Genomic DNA, 23,907 nt, shown 5'->3' on the forward strand with positions numbered 1-23,907 from the left:
ACTTAACTGCCCACATAAACATACATTTCTTTATGAAGATAACTAACCTTCCTCTGAGGTTGATAACTGACTATCTTATCACGACTCATCATAACAGCTGCTCGTTTCCTTCCTTGTGGTGACATGTCACGACGAGATCTCCGAATTTCTTGCATCTCAACTTCAGGTGGTGGACTGTAAATAAAAGAAAACATCATTCTAATATTTTCATATAACATGTACAATCTTAAGTCAAGAAAATTTATAAATAATCTGTTATTTGAACAGAAAGCAACTGTTTACTTTTTAGCATAATCTTGTAGAAATTTACATGTCAGATTCTACATTGCTAATAAATAATAAGTATTGAGTTATTTTATGGCTCTGTATCAAATGCTGAGATTATGTAGCATCAAACAGCTATAGTAGAATGACTCACTCATGAACTGAAAATAATATTTTATTTCAAGGATTGTATCCTGGTATACAATCAATGTAATAATATATGTAGTATGCTGTCTACACAACCTTTATATTATAGTTGTATTTACACTACATGTTATGGACATACTAAGACATTATCAGGTGTATACTTAAATGTTGAATGGTTTTATGATGACTGCTGTTATACATATCATGTTCTACAACCTGCTAATCTACACTATGGATCCATGAGTTGGTTTTACATTTCTATATATATGCTAGTTATGTAGTGCCAGACTATTCTGATTATCATGTTTTGAGGCTGTTTGAGATGATTAGTCATTCATGTAATTCTGGTAATATTTCAATGTTGACAATTTAAAATTATACTTAAAAACAGTAATTAAAAATAAATTAAAATGAAAGTGATTTAAAAATTTGATGCATTAATAGTGTAGCTGTGAAGGTATAGTGAGTATATGAAGTCTTAATTATAGTCAATTTAGCATACAAAAAAAATGGGTTACTGTCTCTATATGTAATTCTGTAACATACAAAGAAAGATAATTCTAAGAAAATATGAAAATTAATATTTTTCTCATAATTATACTTCCTCATATATTACAGAATTACACACAAAAGTCAGATAACCCCTTATCAAAACTTTGCCTAGCTACTTTACTTTCAAAGTTCAGGTGTGCTGTGCTGTAATGGATCTACAGAAAATATATTTGTTAAAGCCATTTTATTTAGAATGTTTTACAACATTATGGTGGCCACATAGAATCTATATATAGCTTTAAGTTTAATGATGATCATTAATGCCTCATTATATCTATGTAAAATTTTGAGTAGAAATAATCATAAATAAAACACATAATTCATGTTACTAATTACAAACATGGTGATGGTGAATAATGTTTGAAGTTATTTCCAGCAAACTATATGCAGTCAGTACCTATGCTACTGGAAATCATACACTAAAATTAATCATTACATTACATAATTTTTATTGTGTATTCTTGCTAGCTCCACCATTTTCACAGAAGCATTTTAAGGAAATCTAGCATCATAAGTCTTCCAAGAACTTCTTGATTTGTTCACATATCATCTTCAAATAAATATGGTTTTGATTAATGTACCTGGATGAACTACCAACACTACTGATGGATGCTCCATCAGCAATTCGATGTTCTCTAACCCCAACACCACTCAGTCCATCCTCCAAATCACACTCAGATGTATCCGAATCAGATAACCTTGATGTAGTGCTTGGAGGTGATAAATGATCTGTTGGAGTCAAGGCCAATTCCATATCCGTAGGATCAACATCGCCATGCCGCTAAAATAACAAATGAACTATGTTAAGTTACAGTAACATCTGTGTCTTAATTTAAATAGTACACTACATGGCCAGGCAAACATACTTAAGTCTGTGATGAGTATTCATTCTGTAACTTTCCTCCACACAGGCCCTTAATTAGCTTCATTTTATGACATCCACCTTGTCATGCAATTAGGACACACAGGATAAATCTCTGTGTTATTTATTCAATTATGGGTCATTACAGAAGGTGTTATTCACACACCTATCTTTCATTAAATCTTGAAAATCAACTTCCATTGATCCCTTCATAACATATTTACATTAAAAATAATAGCAAAGCAGTGCTTAAATATAAAAACACATTGTCAGATGAAAGTTACACAATTACATAAATAATATGCCTTACACAACTATAAAACAACTATAAAACTTTAGCATCTCATCAAAATCTAGCCTTCCAAAAATTTAAATATATATGAAAATGAATGTAAGTTACTTAAAATCTTTAATCAAAGGGAATTTAGAAAGATAAGGACTAGAGGAATTTTGTATAAGCAGCTTACCTTCACAGTACAAAACCAGAGTGGCTCTGATCTACACAACACTCAACACATGATACACTGAGCAAAAAGGGAAATTAAAAAGAAAATGGTGGAGAAGAAAATGGGGAGAAAGGAAAGGAGGGAGAAGGAAATCTAGGGGAAACAAAAATCAAGCTAGAAGAATGGCATTAATGCAGTGAAGTCAGAAATAAAGCTAGAAGAATTACACTAATGCATTAAAATCAGAAATGAAGAATTACACCAGTCCACTGAAACCAGAAATAATGCCAGAAATCATGCTAGAAAAATGACACTAATGCACTGAAGCCAGAAATCAAGTTAGGACAATAACACTAATGCAGTGAAGCCTTAAATCATGCTAGAAGAATGCAGTGAAGCCAGAAATCAAGCTATAGGAATGACACTAATGCACTGAAGCCAGAAATAAAGCAGGAAGAACTGCACTAATGAAACAAAGCCAAAGGTGTAGGGGACCAAAGACAATGGGAATAAGTATAAATTGGTTTGATATTTAATTAAAATATCAGTGACTGTATAAGCCCATACTTACAGCATGTGAATGTGTCAGTATTTCTTCGTGAGCACTAAGGTAGTACCAAACAGGTTCCTCGTCAAGAGGTGTTTCACTCAGTTCCATTACGACCTAATAATACATTTCATCTCATTACATTACAATCAATAAACCATTACTATGTAGGATAACTTAAATATAAGACCTTTATCTTTCATAAACATCTATAAGGAGCTTAGAAAAAATAAATGGATTAGTAGAATTTGTAGAAGAAAATGGACTGCAGTAATATGATCACATAAAGGAAGCTGTAATGGAATTAAGAGGGTTGTAGAAGTATATTGGATATCCAAAACAGTCAGCTTCACACAGATCTCTTTACAAATAATTCAGGCCCTTTTTGTAAAGTTCTGTAACTACCCACTTCATGCTTTAAAATAATTTTACCCACTTTTCCAGCCACTTCTTTCACCCAGGTGTTCAGATATAAGCAAGTTTATAGCCCTTGCATGTATAAATCAATCTCAGTGACGTCTTCATTTGCAGTTTTTCATAATTTCCATTAGACTGAAGCATTGCACCATCATTTTTATCTTACCTTTGTTTTTAGATTTTTACCCACTTGAGGTTTTCCAACTATGCATTTTGTCCTGACTTGTTTCACCATCAAGTTCCCTTTTTCACTAGCTTTAATCACTTTAACTTTTGTGTCCAAAACCAACATGACTCTCTTCTTGGACTCCTGGTTGTAACTCATAAATAACTAAGCATCACTAGATTAATATAAGAGAACTGTATGCCCTATGACTATATTAATAAATTTCAGGCTAGTAGCTATGGTCTCGTTCTCATTCAAAATGGTATAAAAAGAAATATGTTTTGACAATGATAATGCTTTCTTCAAATTTTGTGCCAAGCTGCAGCACATGCCACCTATCTGTCCTTGCAAAGTAATAATACTGTATAATACTAAATGTCTTTCCATGTTCTACTTCCTATTCAAGTACAAATGAAGCAATGCCAAAAGTACAAAATTTATGAAATATTTACATAAATACAGTAATGCCATTATTAACTTAAAAAATCAGTATATGTAACCTAATCATCTAGGGAATGAAGGCACGACTTTGAATTTGGCACACAGTACAAGACTTACAATAAAATGGCATCTATGATGTTTTAGAAAATAAAAAGTCAGTCTTTATAATTATGATTCCTGTTATGTATCCACGATAACCCAAGGTCTGAATCTCAATAAACATCACAAATCCTGACTGATAGTTTGTGTGGAGTTCCTCAATCATTACAGATAAATTTAAAACAACCCCCCTCCCAAAAAAAATCAATTCATCATTAATTATAATCCTGCTACTTGATACTATATAACCTAAGAAGTTGATAAATTTCATTAAGAAACTAAAGAATGAGACATTAACCAGAAATAACCTAATTTCAGGCTCATTATAATTTTGACACAAAACTAAGTATTTCTATTTTTCTGACATTAAATAGGCAAGATAGATCAGTTCAAAGACAGAGAGGACAATTGCAGTAGTGCAGAGTAGAAGAACCAAATGCAATTTTATCACATAATATTTTAATTTTTAATAAAGGAAATGAACCTGATAAATATGTGAAGAAAGATGTCTGCAGTTCCGACAAGCATTATGGGACAGGGGAAACATGGTTAGGATTCTGCACCTCATCTATCTTCATCAAACTCAACACAGAATTCCTTCCACAGACTTTATTTTAGTGGAAAGTAGGACATTCTTCTATTGATAAAACAGTACCTCTCCAAGAAAATCATTGGCCCCATAACGGACATAGTCCCACACTGTCACTTCCAATACCCGAAGCTTCAAATCGGCCCGACGAATTGATGAGTAGATGAATTTTTGATTCCACTTGGGGTCGTTGGTGTTGGCTAGTGTTTTTGTCCGCCTCTTGGACTTCTCACTGCAAATTGCCATAACCACTTTTTATGCACCACATTTAACACTTATGAAATATGTGAAGTAAAACTGATCGTAATTTTTATGTTAATATTAAGAGTATATTTTTCATTCGATATTGCAACATTAAAGCATTTTCTGCAACTGAAATATATTTCTGTATTTCTATAACAGAATGTTTATTAAAATAAAAATTATCTGGGAAACACTTCATGTGTGAATGTAAAAATTAGATAATGTATCTGCACTTTTAATAGTTCTGTTTTATGGTAATAAAGTTCCTTATATTAAAGTTATGGAAACATAATTTAAAATTATATAAAATATAGCTGCAAACCACTGCATTCCTTTGTGTGTTACCTTTCATATATTTTTCAAAGAAAGAAACACTTCAAAACAAGACATCATATACACAAACAAAATAATATCCAATTTAAAAACAAAACTTTTTAAAGTATAAATTGAAAAGTTACTGACACTGTTCAAATTAAAATATTTTTTATTTAACATAATTTAACATAATGGCATATACCTCCGATCAGGCAGCAGGAAGAGTTTGGCATATGGGTTGCGAGGCTGACCATTATTCCTAGGGGTGAGCCCAGCTGCACTGGCAACTGTCACAACCAGCTCAAGTGCTACTGAATCGAACCACAGCTTCACCTGAACAGTAACAGTAGGTCATGCAATACTATTTTTACATTTGGTACATTAGAGTACACCAACACAGAAGAGCTAACTTTTAGTGCTATCTGACAAAGAGAATTTAAATATCCACATTTGATCTCTACAAAAACTAATTTCAGTCACTGTATCCATCCTTATTTTATATACACACACAATTTGAAATAATAAAATAAACAAGTGAATATCCAAAATCAATCACAAATAAATAGTTCTCACTTATGATAGAAATAACTTGTATATGACAACTACCGATAAATTTATTTATTTCTGTGTAGGCATATTTTATATGAATACAATTATTTATGCATATAGATGTAATTTTACACATGGTACAGAGGGAGGTGAAAACTTATTTTTACATGTTGAGAATATACAACCAAAATGCTGCATTGATCAACACCTTTTCTCTGTTTATCACTAGTTAAAGAAACTGTTCAAAAGTCAGGATGTTCAGTCAGTCTTTTATATAAAACTGGGTTGTTCATTTGCGTATGTATGCTATGATACTAATAGCACATTTTATTTTATGTTGTGTATTTTGTTATTAAAATATTGTTAGGAATGTTGTCAGAACTCACTGCTGTACTGAGTAAAAGAATAGACAGATAACAGCAGCTGAGTGGTTAGCATTCTGCTTCAAATTCAGGAGGTTCTGGATTCAAATCTTGGTTCAGAGACCAGCTAACCTGATTGAAGTTTTTGTGGTTTTTCACAGTCCCTAAAGGCAAGTGTCAGCATAGTATCTTAAATTAGGCCATGACCACTACTTTCCATATATCCTTTCTAATGTACTTGTTATTAATGGTCCCACTATTTGAAGCTATAAGTTAACAGTGTGAACTATTTACAGCATCATTAAAAAGCAACAAATGAAGACAGAGACACAAGTAAAATAAAGAAAAACATAGATTACAAGAAGAAAACTGAGTATTTCAAGAGCAAAAACTGTAGTGTTGCTTTACAGAGCATAGAGCTACACCACATGTGTAATGTGTGAATAAAATGCAAGATTATCAAAAGAATACAATTTGAGGTGGTATTCTGAAACTAAGCATAACAATTTTAAAATAACATTTTCTGGAAAACTAAGAGAACAACATTCTTCTTTTATTTCATAACTGAAACTCAATCAGAGCATTATAAAAAATATTATTATGTTTCAGAATAAGGTCTAAATGTATCCTAGTCAACAGTCAAGTCAGACTGTCAGTCTATTGAAAATTAATCATTCTGCTAAAAGTATGCATTATGCATAGGATAAGCAATATGTATAAGTATGATCCAGCCTACCTATTGGTGTATACATTTCTAACCCAAACATTTTGCAAGCTACAATGTATACAAGATACAGCTGTTAAATAAAAACTATTATAAGGGAGAAAAATTTGAAACTTTATTGAAGGGTTTTAAACCACCCATACTATAGGGTTATCAGCTGGATTTTAACTCTGGGTTAAGTTTAGTAGCATGCTACTGCAACTCACAGCCAGCAGCACTGAACATAAGCTGGTTAAATATTCTGTTTTGCCTTTTATTCAAAAGCAATTTCAAAGTTCCTGGCAACAATAACAAATAAGAATTTAAGCTTTCTTTAAAAACTCTTCATAAAGCAACTTGTAGGCAAAGAAAAACTAGATAATGGAGACAATTTTAAAGAGAAAGGTTGCGCGTTCTGATCTAAACTCTCTTACTGATACTATGCATCATACTGACCTGTAACCGACCTCCTACATTGGAGTTAGTAGGTGAAGAGCCCAACCTAGGTGGACAAGCTGAGCGGACTGGAATGTGAAAGTCTGGTGAACCTGGAGAAGTCACCAGAACACTGGGCTTGTCTCGCCGACCACTGTCATAAATGTCTGGAATAAAAAACACACAACAGCTATTACAAATTATATTGAAGCTATTCCACAGCACGATTTGAGTTTTTAATGGTGATAAGTATGAAGATGGCTATTTCTGGTTGTAATGTTGTGTAGTCTGATAGAAGTTTAACAACGTTTCAGAGGTTCTTGCTGCCTCCATCAATAGGATAATGAGTTCCTAATGATGAAAGCAGCAAAAACCTCTGAAACGTTGGTAAATTTCTACAACAATACACAGCACTACAATCCAGAAGACAGCCATCTTCTAGTTATTACACAATTTGCACTGTGCAGTGTGTTTTGTTTATGTTAGAAAATATACATTGTGTAATATTATACAGTGAGTATTTCTACTTCATCTTATACGCTCAAGATTTAGTCAAATAAAGTAGAATATAAAACTTGCAATACCATATTATATGTGTCAGTATCATAACTAATTCTGTGGTGCAGAGTCTTTCCTGAAAAGTTAATAACCATTCAGCTGGTCGAGAACATCTTTATCCTTTATTTAACCTGATGGGTCATCATTGTGTACAACAGCCGACAAATGAACCTCATCCTGAACTACATGAATCCAGTCCACACCCTCTCACATCATATAAGATTAATTTTAATACTATGCTCCCTCCCTCTTTTGGTTAGATATCTCAAGCAGTCTCTTCCAATTGAATTTGTAATTACCCCCATTTGTCCCATCTTCAATATCATATCTCCTGTTATAATAAGGTATTTTCAATGGGATACACTCAAATTACAATTGTGTGAGCTATGACTGATCATCATTATATCAAGTTCCTTGCTGTGCAGATAATGCTTATATATATATAGTATTTGTCAGTGTGTGTGTGTGTCAGTAAACAGTGAAATAATAATGTGATTTCATAAAAATAACAAAATCCATATAGAAGATATAACATGAAAAACTTAATCACTAGTCATACAACATTTACTGTTCTAATGTCTGTTGAATCACATTTCTTTAAGGATTTATGATCTCAAATATAATAAAGTATACCAAAATTTATACAGGAAATACAGCAATCATAAGGTATCATACTAATTATATAAACCACAAGAATAAATCATATAAATATGACAATTATAGAAGATATCACATCCATGGCAACATAAAAATGAACATGGTACGTTATTACACTTCATAACATTATGTCTATATATTACAAAAGAAACAGTATCACATCTGTGGAAGAAAAAAATACTTCAGTATCATATTGTCTTTACTCAACAACTTGACAAATATTCATCAAAGTCAAACTCCACAATACGGCAGTTTGTTGTTCATACAACAAACAAATTAACTGCATAGAGCAGAGTTTTTGAGAAGCTAATTGTGTCTCTTCTAGTGAGGAAATTCCTCACCTTTTATGAAAACCAAATGTTTCACTAGACCCTGTCCTGGGGTTAGAATCCAATCCACATATACAATACTTAAACGTATCTTAATGTTATCCTTCTATCTACACACACATCTTCCCAAATGGTTTCTTCCCTTCAGATTTTCCAACTAACATTTTGTATAAATTTTTCATCTCCTCAAGAAATGCTATATGCCTTGCGCATCTCCTCTCCCTTTATTTCACAGCCCTAATAATATTTAGTGAAGAGTACAAATTATGAAGCTCCCCATTATGCAGTCTTTGTAAATACTGCAAGTGTTGGTTTTGACAGACACACTGTTCATATGTTACAGATTTAATATGCTATTAGAAATCATTACTTTTAGTCAGCTATTTTTACTATTAAAGAATGTCAGTATAGTCACACAGTTTAATTTCAAGCTTTAAAACAGGGGACTACATATTCTCCAGTAGCACTTAATCTAATAATAATAATAATAATAATAATAATGCTTTCATAAAATAAAATTATATAATACATGTGGCACTTGCTAAAAACAATATGAGTCCCGGAAATAGCTGCTGCCCTATGTACCTTAGGGACAAGGTGTGTCTCGGGTACATTAAAGTACATACCCCATAAAGTGGTGAAGAGATGGGATGATGATGATAATAATAATAATAATCCATTGTTTTAGTTTTACTATTCATCTAAGATATACAAACAGTTTCTCTCTTTGTCTCTAGCAGGTCAATGCTAAGACAGTTGCATCTGCATAATATGTGAAGCCTCATACTGTAACAATTTGTTCTTGTGATGGCAGAATATCCCAACACAATAACCACATGGAGTCCAAAGCATGTGCTGCCTTGGGCCAATGGCATACTGGGATAGCAAATTATAATTCCCCTTAAGCTTGTGTGTTTGAGTTCATCTGTGTTGGCTTCCAAATGTACAATCTTCAGATGAAATTACTTCCTGAAGAGGTTTTAAGAGACCCTCTACAATCTGAAGAGTCAAAGTCTTGAACTGGGCTGCTGAAAAGTGTACAAGGTTCACATGGGACTGAAAAATATTTCACTGCATCATATTTTGAACCAATTCAATCTGCTAACATCACCAGAAATGATTTCCTTCATATTCAGTGCAATATGTGCCCGATATTCCAAAAAAGTCATTTTTACAGTAAATTTCTCCACTAAAATTTATAGGTTTTATGTTACAAAACAACTGAAAATATGTTTATGTTTAGTGTTCTGGAAAGTAAATGAAGCAAAAAAAGAAAAAGAAAGATATCAGCTTAATAATAACAAATAACATTTTTTAAAAATTATTCTTATCTTAATTTCATCACAAATCTTATTGTTAATATGTTATTACAATTTCCAGGTATTGTATATATGTTTGCAAATATTTTCAAATTTTCAATTAGCTATTATTTTATAATAATTTTGTTATGCATTTTTGTTACATGTTCTCATACTTAGTACTTATCATACATACTTAATACTTATTATTTATTTCTATATTAAGTCATTCTTGGCTTTTATAAGAATTCTCATCTTATTCTTTGTGATATTTATGTAAATGTCTAATAAAGGAACATCATCATCAAATACATGTTAACTATTCAGATCACTCTACAGCAATCTTTGGTGATTCTCCTGGACTTTTCTGATGGCATATTCTACAAAAAAATTAAGAGGTCACAGTGACCTTATTTTAACAAATATCCACCTGGAATTTACTAAACATTTCATGCATACACGTATCTGAACTACCTAATCAAGTTCTTACACATTCCAAATTCAATTACAATTATGAACAATATTTGTGTCCTGTCATTCTAATAACATATGCATAATGATAGAGAGTGTTGCAAAGGATAAAAAATTCACAATGCCTACATTCCTATTGTAAATACTTTTATGTTATATTTAGGTAATCCAACAACACCATGCAATAGCCCATAGGTCAGCATGCTGGAATTAGGCATAGATGGTCATATGACACAATCCCACTCAGGTCACATTTCTTTATTACTGCTAATAATTATAAATGTTATAAAGACTATTATTATTATTATTTATATTTAAGTACAGATTCTATCTATAACTTAAACTAATCACATATAAGCTAAAATTATGCACATTCACTTAAAAAAATATTTCATAAAATAGTTGTGAATATGTTTAAGATCTGTCTCCACGTTGGTTTACAATTTACTAAATAAGTAATCACAATAAAACAAACATATTTACTGAAGATCTATTGCCATACATTGTTTCAGTATCCTACATTAACTGGTTCATACACCATGTTGTTATAACTGAGTGCAAAAATAATTTGAGAGTATGAGGATGCAGCAGCCTATAATGACATAATATTCATACAAAGTTTAATGCATACTGATCAAAAGGTTCAAAATATGAGATAGCATTAGTTTTTCTTTAAAAATTGAGGAGGTTATGATGAATCTGAATTGTAGTTTGTATAGAATGCAGTCACTTGAGATACAAAAAAGGTTTAAGAATATAATAATAAAATTTCTATTAAGGAAAAATATTTTGTTAGTATAAATTAATTTAAATTAGTTCAGGACCAGATCTAATAGCATGCTTTAGTGTAAACTGTGTTAAGCATTTAGTTATAACACCTGGTGGTTAAATTTGCTTCTTAATACTTATGACTTTCATTCACTAACTTGTCTACAGTAAAACTGTATGGACCTGCAATTTTTATATTGAAGGTTTTCGAACAAAATAATATTGAAGGTTAAACCTACACGTTGACTATGAATGAAATGTTAAATAACTTATTTAAACTTTATTTAAGAATTACACTGAGAATATGCTTGTAATTACTCATAATTAATTGTAATTATGGACATACCAATACATTAATTCTTTTCTATTTTAAGAGATACATTAAATTATTCAAGGATCAAGATTATTTGCAAAGTTTAAACATTATGTGATAATGGAGATAATTATCACTTTAGACTAAGGCATGCACTAATTTTGAAATTAAATTTTACTATGCACATATTCAATTCACAGTACCAAATCCTGTTTTCAGTATTTTGTTCTTTTAGTATTTGAACACAAGGTTCAATAGCGCTGACAGCAAGATCATTGCAAATATGGATAGAAATAAGACAAGAGAAGAGGATCATAGAAACTCGCTCATCTTCCTCATTCTCTTACAATACCACACAACACCAATCACAGCACATGCCACCCCAATTTCACCTACACCACTGACAACCAGAATCTCCCACAGCTTAATTTATAGCTACTACATTTTAATAAGAATTAAACACACATCAAAAAGTTGTTGCTCCCATTAAAAAATATAACATTTAGTTCACAAATAACATTTAAAACAGCAAATTTTAAGCCAGTTTGTATACAGTGAGACAAATCAGTTCCAATGAATCCTATAAAAGGAAGTAAGAGTGAATCATTGAGAAAGGGGAAGAAAAAATTAAGATGTCTACTTTGCCCTGTAGAAAGTCGAAGCATGCTACCTGCAAATCAACATCTCACATTGCCAAGCAGACATATAAATATGTAGCTCAGATCACACAACAAAGAAAGTTAACAACTGAACGGCAGGCAGGCAGATGGGCACACAATGCTAAGGAACAAAGACTACAGAGAAGAAAGCTGCATTAGTAAAGGAAAATATTATACTTTTCTATGTAACTATAATTTTGGAAGATCTAAATACATAAAAGACATTAATTATTAATAATTAGAAAGGGAGATCACAAAGGACAGATGCAGACTTGTCAAGAGGTCAGTTATTTTAACATATTCTAATGAAAACCATAAGTTAAACTCTGTCTTTGAATGATGCTAAAAACATTTCTATAAACAATAGGAAATATAATGATTCAATACACAAACCTTAATATAGTAGATTTCAATATTTGTTTCAATGAAATACAAGGTCTAACCCAAAAGTTTCTGGACTCAATTTATTTTGGGGGACTCCCTAGTAATGCTGTAAGTTTGGGAAATATGGAAACATTTATATGGTTTCTGGTGGCTGAACTGTAAGAGGCTGTAATCAAACAGGCAGTTGTTTTGTTCTATAGTGACTGATGTTAAATTCTGTTTCTATACTTTTCATAAAAATAGATAAAGTGTACAGAATAACAGAGACTTGAAAGAAACTATACATAATCATAAAGGAAGCAGAAAGCAGTCTATGGTGATGGTGTTATGTAATTAATACAAACCGTGAATGTTCTGAAAGATTCAAAGAAGACAGAAAACATGAACAGTTATGAATAATTTGGCCATACAAAACATTCTATTACTCATAAAACTTTAAGATCCAAAAGAATTAGTTAGAATAGAAAGAAGAACAAACGTTACACTGATGACATGACATTTGATCACAAAAAAATAGTACAATGAATTTTAGTCAATCATTTGCAACATGAAGGTTGTGTGAATATGGTTTTGAAAATGTGAATGATAATAAGAAAATAAAGCAGAAAAATCTCCTCCAATCTTGTTCACATCATATTATATCCTCTCATTCCATATAGATTCTTACTACAGCATCATATTTCAAACTTTAAAACTGTAAAATTCATATCATAGTCCATGCTTCCATCTACTAACACTTTTCTCTCTGCTCATTATACACACACATTTCAGTCTGCCTGACACAATTTCACGTGATCTAAAATGACAATAATTTAATCTAGCATGTCATCACCTGCAATGAAAAATTAGTTTTTTTATAAAACCTAGAGAGAAACAATCAGAATTCTTAGTAAGAAACTTTTCTGACTGAGCAAGGTCAATTTATATTTATATTAAAACCAAAAGGTAACAACTTTTCTCTTCCCTTATCTTTAAAAGAATTCAGAACGATGTTCATCAAAAATCCATTGCAGACATTCTATTTGTAGTTCATTTGCCTCTGAGAGATTTTACCATTAAAAAATAAACTTCTGGCTAGATTTTTCACAAGGACAATGCACCAGAGCACACAGTAAAGAAGTTTTTAGCAAAATTTCACATCACTCATGTGGATCCCTAATAGTATCTTCCCACTCCCCAAACATGAGAAATAATCAAACAGACGGTCATGTTGAACTAAATGAAAACTAAATTTATGGCAACCTCCAAAGGAGTTTCAGAAAACTTCAAAATCTATTCTGTATCACAACAGCATCACTGGTTGAAGTAAATAAGATTCTGGACACTACTCCCAAGGAAGTGATACACACTTTTATATCTCATACCCATCTCTTCATTTCATCAGTCCACAAACTTTTGGGCTGGATCTCATGATTATAATAATAAAATCATTACAATTTTAAAAAAACATACAAGAAAACTAATGTTTTAAAATACTAAACATAATCTCTTTATCATTTATTAACAATTTATTTTAAAAATCTACAACTGAAACTGGAAAGTCATATTATATAGTACAATAATGTGGTATAATAACAGTTTTCCAGTATCATATAACTTATAAGAGGTTCGAAGTGCATTTACTTTTAAAGCATTAACTATGTACTGTAGCTTGAATTTTAATTAATAAGTTCAGATTATTCTTTCTCTATTTATTATGCTTTTCCATTGTCTTGTTGAGAGAAAATCCTCATGACAGAGGAAAGGAGTGGCAGAATTAAAGTACACATATCATAACCAAACACAGATCATAAGCTATTCACACATAAATACAGTCACTAGTTACTGTCATGCAAACCATAATTCCTCCATGAAAATGTAGCCCTAAATGCAATGCAAATGGTTAATAGCATATTCCATTAGCCAATACAAAGTTATAAGAATCTAAATATGAGAAAAAAGAACTTTAAGTTAGTACTGTACAATGAAATAACTTATTAATAAATCTAATTTCTTATTTATGTCTGGTCTCACTATGCTCTAAATTGCTTCTTTTATAACTAAAAATAATGTTGTGAAAATACAATTTATAGCTATAGTTTATCAGTATATACACATATACAAAAATTTAGATCCCATACCATTTGCAACAATATGTGTATGCCCATTCCTGTACAAAGTATCACCTCAATACAGCAAGAAGCAGCCTTAAGCATGGTGAAGCATATGTACTCCTCACAGCTAAGGTGGTATAGGTCAAATTCTTCAATGATGTATAAAATTAAATCAAAATGTAGGGTAAATTGGTGTGCTGGCTAGGAAATTTTATTATTCATAGTACAAATGTATTTTCATTGATTACTGTGAATAAATTAAAAACATACACCTAAAACACTTCTTCTATACATATGATAACTTATACCACTTTAGCTTTGATCAGCTCATTTATAATAACAAGGTTGAAATGTAACCAAAACAAAAAAGTAGTAGGAAACAAGTGTTTCTGTAACTGTGGTGTGTTTGAAAAGCTGAGAACATACTTAAACTACAAGAAGTATAAATAATGGAACAGTATCTCCTTTTCTGAAGGACACCCCCCCCCCCCCCCATCATCTAAGAGTCCTATTATCTGTCTAATGGGTATTTTAATAATCCCTGTGTCTAAAGATTTAATGAGACTAGCACCAATTAGCCAGTAAACTCTTTAACTCTTATTAAAAGAAAGGGATTTCCAGTGAGAGTATAAAGTGATTGGAATAAATATGACTCTTGTGAATGTAACATCTCTCTTTTGATTGCTCTTCATGGTGCTTCTTCCTGGTATATAATGAATCCTGGTGGAGTTCAAAATTAATGTCAGCTTCAAGCACATTACCTTTGTGCATGTGTGTAGGCAATGTGTGAGCATGACCCCATTGGGCTTGTGGTGTCTGTCGGGTGCCCAAAAGCCGTGATACAATCAGTTCCACCTGGGGTTCCTGTTTTGATTCTGCGATGATATCATATACCTCCTGGAAACTCTTTCCCTGAAGAGAGCGTCCATTCCACTCGATTACTTCGTCTCCTACATAACAACAATAGTATAGACTCATTTTAGTAATTGTAATATATTTATTTTAATTACCACATCTTTAGCACTGTTAATAATATCAAGGAACCTTTGAAACACAAAGCTCATCTGAAAAATATTTACATTTCCAAGAAAATATACCACTACATCTTCATTATAAAAGACTAGTTAAAATGTCTAGAAAAATTCATGGTTTATTTTATGAAGCAGAAGAAGAGAACAACAAATACATTCTGTGAAGAAAATGCTCAGTTAGTAAACATTCAAGCACTTCATATACAATTACTACTGTGTTTAAAGAGTTAAACAGTAAATTCAATTTAGGGTAAATGCAATAATTTTCCTTTACTGCATATATATCATACAGATGTACGCTTTAAAATGACATCTGAATGACTCAACTCTGATCAGTAGTTTAATAATAATACTTATATAATTAACAACTGCAGTTTCAGGCGAGTAAAGGTACAGGAGTGCCAATGTTAATTACACGTAAGAGAATGAAGTTTTGTATTGGTGGTAACATAAAAGATTCTGGACTCCCATCTACATATGAGATGAAAACTTGATGTTTACTAAACTGAGAAATTCCCTGCTTTTGTAAAAGTTAAAGGTTCATTAGCATTAATTCTAAATTATGGACAAAGCCAAAAAACTCATTAATCCAGGTTCATCAGCATGTTTGCAAAGGCCTACCATAAGACCCTATACTGAGTCAGTTGCATCCAATTATTGTTCTCACAAAATATTTCCATAAGAACTATTTTAATGCTATCCTCTTATCTTTGGTTATGTTCAATGTTTTATAAAATTAAAATTCATAAAGCACAACACAATTTCTATATAAGTGCCAGGCAAGTGTGATTAAAAACAATAACACAAAAATATTTTGTGCACAGACCAAACTACTGATAAGTAAGTATGAGTAGCATCTCTAATGCATATCACTAAGCTAAGCTGTCATTTTATAACAATGAATATCATTTCTCAAACAATCAGTAGTTTCCTCTACTAGTTTTCAAAATTCTTAGTCCTTAGCAAAACCCAATTTAGCAATACATTTCCTTTATATCTATTACATAATGATTAAATAATTTATAACTATGTTCATGCCTGCATGTTTGAAACCAATATTTTACACAAATATTAAGATTTAAATTTAATTCCCTGTACTGGTTCATCAATTGAGCCAACAACAATCACCTGGCCTGAGCTGGCCTTCTACATCAGCTGTGCTGCCCTTCTTCACTTTCTCAATGAGAGCTCCACGACCACCATTTTCAAGAAGCTTGCCTCCAACAACCTTGAGTCCTAATATAGCTGCTGATGATGTAGGTCCTACTCCTTCTCGTACAGTCTTCTTCAGGATCATATGACCAATCATACGTGTTCCATCTGCACTAGGCTGCCACGAGAGTGGATGCTGCAGGCCCAAACATAACATAACCATTAAAACTGTTATGAACATCGCATAAATTTTACTTCTTTTAATACAGAAATATCTTAATTTCCATCAAAATAATGTCATTTACAAATTATTAAATATATGGAAAGATCTTACAGAATTAAACAAATCCACTTGTAATGCCACACATATGTAATCTTTTAAATTTAATATCTTCTGACTAAACCATAAAGATAAATTTCTTAATGTAGCATAATTTGTATTGGGCATACGATTTTAATACATATACTGAGCCTATGATATTGGCTTTAGACAGCAAAAGAAGGTCCTGTACCTCAGTTTGTCAAAATACTACTTTCAATTTTATATTAGTTGACCAATACAAGAGTTAATTTTCTTAGAGGTACTGTTGGGACTCAAACAAACATATTCCTCTATCAGACCAATCATAACAAATGTGGAAAAAGGGCTATACATATCTGTGTATCTATATCTACAACAATTGTTATGCCTAGAAACAAAACAAGTACTGGTACTTCATCAATTAACACTAAATCTACATTTACAATACAATGAAGTGTGCCTACATAATAACAAATATACATGATTGACAAAAAAAATTTGTGTTTAAATTTTCTACATATAAACATTATTTGTACTTGTAGTAATAAGAAAATAAATTTTAGTACCATCTGAATAACATCATAAGATTTTCCTAAAAATTAATAATGAAAAATTATTATACATTTAGAAAAACTACATGAAAGGAAATTTAATTTATAAATTTGATACTCACTTTCACTGGTTTAAAAATCATAATAATTAGAACCTAAATTATTTTAAAATTCCTGAGCACACATTTCTTACATATACAGCACACAGAACTACCATCACATGCACATTTCATAAATATAAATCTAACACAGCTCATAGCTCAGTACTTCAACACACACTTCAAGTACAACATAGAATATTAAATGCATAGTGTAAAAGCAATATCGTTTTAGAATAACATTGCAGTTCCTTAATGAAGGCCATTACATACAACATGCCTGCATACATGCATCAGACACATGCCAACTAAAAGTAAAATTAAAGATAAATAATGCTTTAAAATAATATTATGATACTTCAGAAAAAGAAATAATGCTGCAGATTTAACTTTTTAATTGGGGAAATAAATTCATGTTCAAAAACCTAGCTTCAGCTAGCCTTTAGACCTCAACACTGACAGAGTGAATAAACTGAAAGAAAGGAAACAACACAGGATGTGGAAATTATGTATTACATCACATATTAACTCAAAATAAACACTTCTGGTGTACAAGCAGTCTAATGGTTTCAGACTCTTTCAAACAGAAGCAGAACATTCTGCTGGACTTCAAGTGTGGTATATGCTTAACAAAGGGCTGACAGACAGCTTCCAGTCTAGACTATTGAAAAATTATAAATGCATAAGGAAAAACAAACAGATGTGAAACAATCTTCGGTCACAGCAGAGATCATTTTCAGCAGTTGCAAGTGATAGTTTGTGTGCAACATTTCTAAGAAATTGGTAAAGTAGTAATAGTAGAAGTAGAATTAATAGTAGTAAACAAGGGTGTTCATCATTCCTAATTTATGTTTAATATGTACTCTGACAATGTCTTAAAAAGTGACAAATTAAACTGAAGCAATAAACTTTACATAAATGACAAAGACTTATATATACTAATTTTCATTTATGATGAAAGAACTGTACTGAACACCAAGGAAAATCTACAGATACCTGCATACAAATTAAAATAAGGTCTCAAAAAAATACAACATGAAATTATTTTAATGTAAGACAGAAAGCCACACCAGAGTTTTCAGATGCTATGTTATGTATTTATTGGGGAAAAAAGAACAATTTAAGCACAGAAACTTCATAAGTTAACTGTCAATTCGGTCTACTGTTCTCTTCAAAATGTGTAATGGCTAAGAAAATACTACCTCCTAAAACTGCAAAGTAATTTTCTACACAATCTGTGTTAGCTTTTAGAGGCGAATAACCTGTATGAGTTAATATTGTAATCAATGTACAGTTGATGAAATGTAATTAGTTGTGTTATAATATGGGCAGTAGTAACAAAGATGTCAACATAACATTATGCAGCTTCCAATGGAAATATAAGAAAATATTTGTTAAGAAAGTACAGAGGAAAACTATAGAACTTAAAACTGTATAATGTTATGGCAGTATAAACTTTTGTTATATGGTTCAGAATGCTAAACTTTTTGACAGAAAGACAAAGAAATTAGAGAACAAGCAGCAGAGATACAGGTTTTGAGAGAAGTCGAATTCTAGCCCTTTAGCCAAAGTACAGTGTAGAAATAAGAAGGGTACTGAAAGGAGTTGATACAAATACACAAGATAATACAAAATAAGATGGTAGATATGTCACATATTACATAAAATGCTATAATGAAATTAGAATTTTTTAAACTAAAAGCACTTTTATCAGAACATTGAAAAATTCTGTAAGTTGACTACACTTTCCACTTACTAAATTGACATACAAACAGGTATATAAATATGTATGTAATCCAGAAATGAATATTTTATACAAAAATGACTTTGGTTTCAAATATGAAATCAAATATGTGGTGACTATCCAAACTGAGGCTGTAACAAACACTTACAAGAGAAACTTAAATGACCCCTACTGTAATTTCCTGTAAATCCTCCATTAATGTACAAATATAAATATAAATTTCGTTATAATAATTATACAACTTAGTTATTTACTTTTGAATGTAATTTCCATTTGGAATTTTTTTTAACTTCAGTAGTGAATAAAAATGAATATCCCCTGGAAAGAAGTGGGATAACTTTCTGATTATCAGATCCATCAAACTTCATGGTCCAAATAAGTCCATAAGAATCTAAGTCAGATTATACTCATTTCAATGGTAGCTTCAACTGTTATATAGCAAACACAATTGGCGGTGGAAAAGTACAATGTATGCTAAGATTTTTAATAAATAGTAGTAAATAAATGTGTATTATATCCAAGCATGTAGTATAAATAAAGTGTTACTGTTGGAACAGAAACGGTTAAATATGGCATCATTCAAATTGTTTAAAGATCCTGATACATTGAAGATTCCTTGGTATTGCTTTCAATTGATACACTATATATGAATGTTCAGGTACCATGTTATTGGTTTTATAATTGAACATTTAAATCACTGTACTATAACCGAAATAAACATACATAAATAAAGCAGCTTATATCTTTTTCTTTAGGTATTCTGATTACAGATTGATAAGCTTACTGTGGAAACAAGTATACAAACAACAAGCACATATAGTTGTAATGACAGACAAGGAATCATGGTGACAACAAACATGGGCAGCAGAAAGCCAGTCATTCATTACCTTGCAGCACAGAGGATGGCCCAATTCATGCAAGTCCTAGAGGTGAAAACAAAGGAAGACAAAGAAATTGTGAACATAAGCAAACAGACTTAGGTCACAGGTGGTAACACACTAACAATTCATCTCTAATAACTTTGTGATAAACAAATAATCGTCTAATGACATGAAGAGTATTTCTTGTTTAAGCAGTGATGATTCATGGAATGTAAATAAATTATTATTATTATACAAGAATACAAAATCTGAAGTTCTTATAGCAGCGAAGATGTCAATGTTGGTTTTCTGGGTTATAATATTGTATGGATATGTATGTAGTTACAAACATTTTGGATCCAGTGTATTCCTTTGATACATTAGTATCTTCCTACAAATTCACACAGCATTACATCCCAGAAGACCAATATTGACAATTATAAAAGACATTTGTTAATGACAAAGTAATGAGTTCATATTTGTGTAGTTCCCTTATAATATATCGTTCTATTTCTAATGCAATCACGCAACAATATATCATTCATGAAATACATTTATTATACTTCAGGGCTATAAATTAATAACAATTATTTTATAGCATTCCTTAATATTAACTAGATACCTATCTGAATGTTAAACAACAGGGACTTGAAAATGGTAACTAACAGACATGCATGGATCATTCTCAAAAATATGTACTATAGTAGAGTATGTTTGTCACCTGATTCACTTTGAACTTATGCATCAACATTACAAAATTTATAAGACAGAAATTATAATTTTGGAATTGTAGGATCACTGTAATTATAACATAACAACTTTAAAACCTTTGAAGTCTTTTTAGTTGTTGCAAGTTGAATTCTTTATTTGATTTTGATTTGCAGTAACTGCAGTCATCCTTCCTTCAGTAGTAGGGTAGTAAAAGAAAGAAACTTGAAAACTACAGGATTTATTTAAATTATTTTTATCATGATATTGCAATATATGCACATAAGTTAATTTATAACTATATGTCGTAAAAGCCTTCACAAAACATAGCAAAATTAAAATATGTGGGAATGACAGTAGCAAATAAAAATTTATTTCATAAAGTATTTAAGAGTGGATTAAATTTGGGGGATGTCTGCTACTATTCAGTTCAGAATCTCGAATGTTCTGGTACCCTGTCTAAACATGCAGATTAGAATGTACAGAACTATAATGCTACTTGTCATTTTTATGTTGGTGTAAAACTCTGCTTTCTGCTCTAAGTGAAGAACACAGAATCGGTATATATGAGAACAGGATGCTGAGGTAAGTCTATATTTGGACCTACGACAGGGAAAGTAACAGAAGCTGGAGAAAAATACATATTGAGGAGATTCATAATTTGTACTTTCCACCAAATATTATTAGTATGATCAAACCAAAGCAAATCAACGTGGACGTGATGGTGTGCATGAGAAAAGTGTATGAAATTATAATGGAAAAACTGGGGGAAAATTACTTGGGAAACCAGCAGAAAAAGGTCCATCATAAAACAGACTAGAATTTTCATCACCGACATGAGGTTAGAGTCAGATTACAAGTTGAGGGAGAGTAGCCCATCAGAATTTTTAATTAATAAATCAAAGAAAAAGTATTTAAGCTGTTGTGTTCAAAATGTGAAATTAGGCCTGTAATAAAATTTAGAAGCCATTATTAACATTTTAATTTTGTGAAGTCTAAAATTTTAATTGTGAGACAGTTAATAAACCCAAGTAAGATTTCCTGTAGTGTAAGAATCTGGGGAAAATATTGGTTCCCACTGTCCGTCAAGATATTAATGGATAGTCGTACATGAAGTTCTTGCCAATCTTTTAATTTCACCAATATACTGCAGTCTAAATATGTTGTGATATTCTTGCTAGTACAAAAAACTGTTGCTGTAGCAAAAGAATGTTTAAATGGATAAAAGTGTAAGCCAGGGGTGGGGGAAGTAAGTTTACTCTGATGGTTGCAAGCATGATAAAAACGTAAAAATAAGTGGGTTAGCATAATATAAAAAATATCTGGTGGAATGATTATGAATTATATATCAGGAATGATGTAGGATAAACTGATCACTTCTTATTTGAAGGCACTATATTAGTATTTATCTTGAACTAAGAATAATCACATATTTAATTTATTCATCATTATTATCAGATTAACTCTAATGTAATAATGTTCATGCCGTCAAGAATTCCATACAGTTTCTAAAACAATGAACTTGCTATTTTATATAATACTCTGTTAATGTTATACATGTATAACCAAAATGTAATATGCTGGTCCATGGATATTAATATTTGGTACAGTGTAGCCCTAGGCAATTTAAAAGAATAAAAAAAAAGTGGAAAGGTGACTCAGTGGAGCAATGTCTTCTCTTTGAATTTACATTTCTCAATTGTTTCAATGTTTGATGACAAAATTAACTTCGAAAAACTAATCTGCATTAGCACTAATTTGCTGCAGGTGCAAATTGGCTGTTGTTGGTAAAGCTGATCAACATTTAATGTATTAAATGCTCTGAGAAACAGAGTCCACATTCACAATCTACTAGTTGCTCATCTATTCAAGAAAACTCCCTCCCCCATCGCCCCTCGCCGCATTCAATACAGTAAAGGTTAGTACTATGTCCACAAGAGACCGTCACTAGTCCTTATCCAGCCAGATGAGTCCAGTCCAAATAGTCCCAATAAATATTATAAAGTACTTCACATTATCCTTGGGCACTTTTAACTCTTATACCACCAATCTAGATTAAACGGATATGTCATTCGTTCCTTCTACGACCTTCGTTAACCTTTCCATACCGAAATGACCAGCAGGTTCTGCACTCTTGCGGGCGAAAGAAACATTAACACAAAAAGCCTATTTTTACCAAGGTAATAACGAGCTTTCAAATATACAGTAGAATGATAATGTCGATAGTTTGTCAGCAATGGAGCAATATAAGAATTACAGGCCTAAGCGGCTAGTAAGCACCTTTAAAGTGCTCCCCCCCCCCCCCAACCAACAACCATACATTCACCAACCACAAATCTCATAGAAATGTAACAAGTAGTTTCATTAATGAAATATGCATTCAATTTATACATTTTGTACAAAGAACGAAAAACGGGAACACTTTAATAATTACTCACAAGCACTAAATTTTCTCACACCATTTGGTCGCTATAGTGGATGACGAGAACAAAAAGAGGACAAAGGGAATGGAGAGAATTTGGGGACAGGGTTTCGAGAAACGTAACAATATAAAGATGAAAGTGTTAATAAAGAAAAAACGGCATGGAGGAAAAAGACAACGATAGAATTAGAAAGAAGGCAAGAATTTTTTTTATAAATGTGTCCGTTCTTACTTTCTGCCCATATATGTGGTTCAATTAAGGACGCTGTAAATATTTTAAACGATAGCGTCGAATGACAGAATGATTAATGAATAATGAATGGGAAAGGAAGGACTTACATGAAAGCAGTGATGACCTTGTTTAAGGTACTAT

At 31.6% G+C, this 23,907-nt stretch overlaps 1 protein-coding gene across 12 annotated transcripts in view; it reads right to left on the reverse strand.

The window, feature by feature from the left end:
* Rim (Rab3 interacting molecule) overlaps positions 1-23,907 on the reverse strand; it is a 98,912-nt gene that overhangs the window by 43,901 nt on the left and 31,104 nt on the right. For 8 of the 12 annotated variants that reach the window (XM_087355523.1, XM_087355515.1, XM_087355513.1 and 5 more), the window contains exons 5-13: positions 20,432-20,467; positions 16,827-17,046; positions 15,429-15,617; positions 7,159-7,304; positions 5,291-5,421; positions 4,597-4,762; positions 2,843-2,935; positions 1,545-1,744; positions 48-174 (exon numbers count right to left, since the gene is read on the reverse strand). In XM_087355523.1, coding sequence (XP_087211649.1) covers positions 48-174; positions 1,545-1,744; positions 2,843-2,935; positions 4,597-4,762; positions 5,291-5,421; positions 7,159-7,304; positions 15,429-15,617; positions 16,827-17,046; positions 20,432-20,467 — 1,308 coding nt within the window. The remainder of the gene's footprint in view (positions 1-47; positions 175-1,544; positions 1,745-2,842; positions 2,936-4,596; positions 4,763-5,290; positions 5,422-7,158; positions 7,305-15,428; positions 15,618-16,826; positions 17,047-20,431; positions 20,468-23,907) is intronic. The other 4 variants (XM_087355524.1, XM_087355514.1, XM_087355518.1 and 1 more) reach the window with 2 other exon arrangements.

Source organism: Zootermopsis nevadensis, unplaced genomic scaffold (assembly GCF_977971745.1).
Source record: "Zootermopsis nevadensis isolate Lab colony 2312 unplaced genomic scaffold, Znev_1.0 Znev_ptg000024l, whole genome shotgun sequence".
Classification (NCBI taxonomy): Eukaryota; Metazoa; Arthropoda; class Insecta; order Blattodea; family Termopsidae; genus Zootermopsis; species Zootermopsis nevadensis.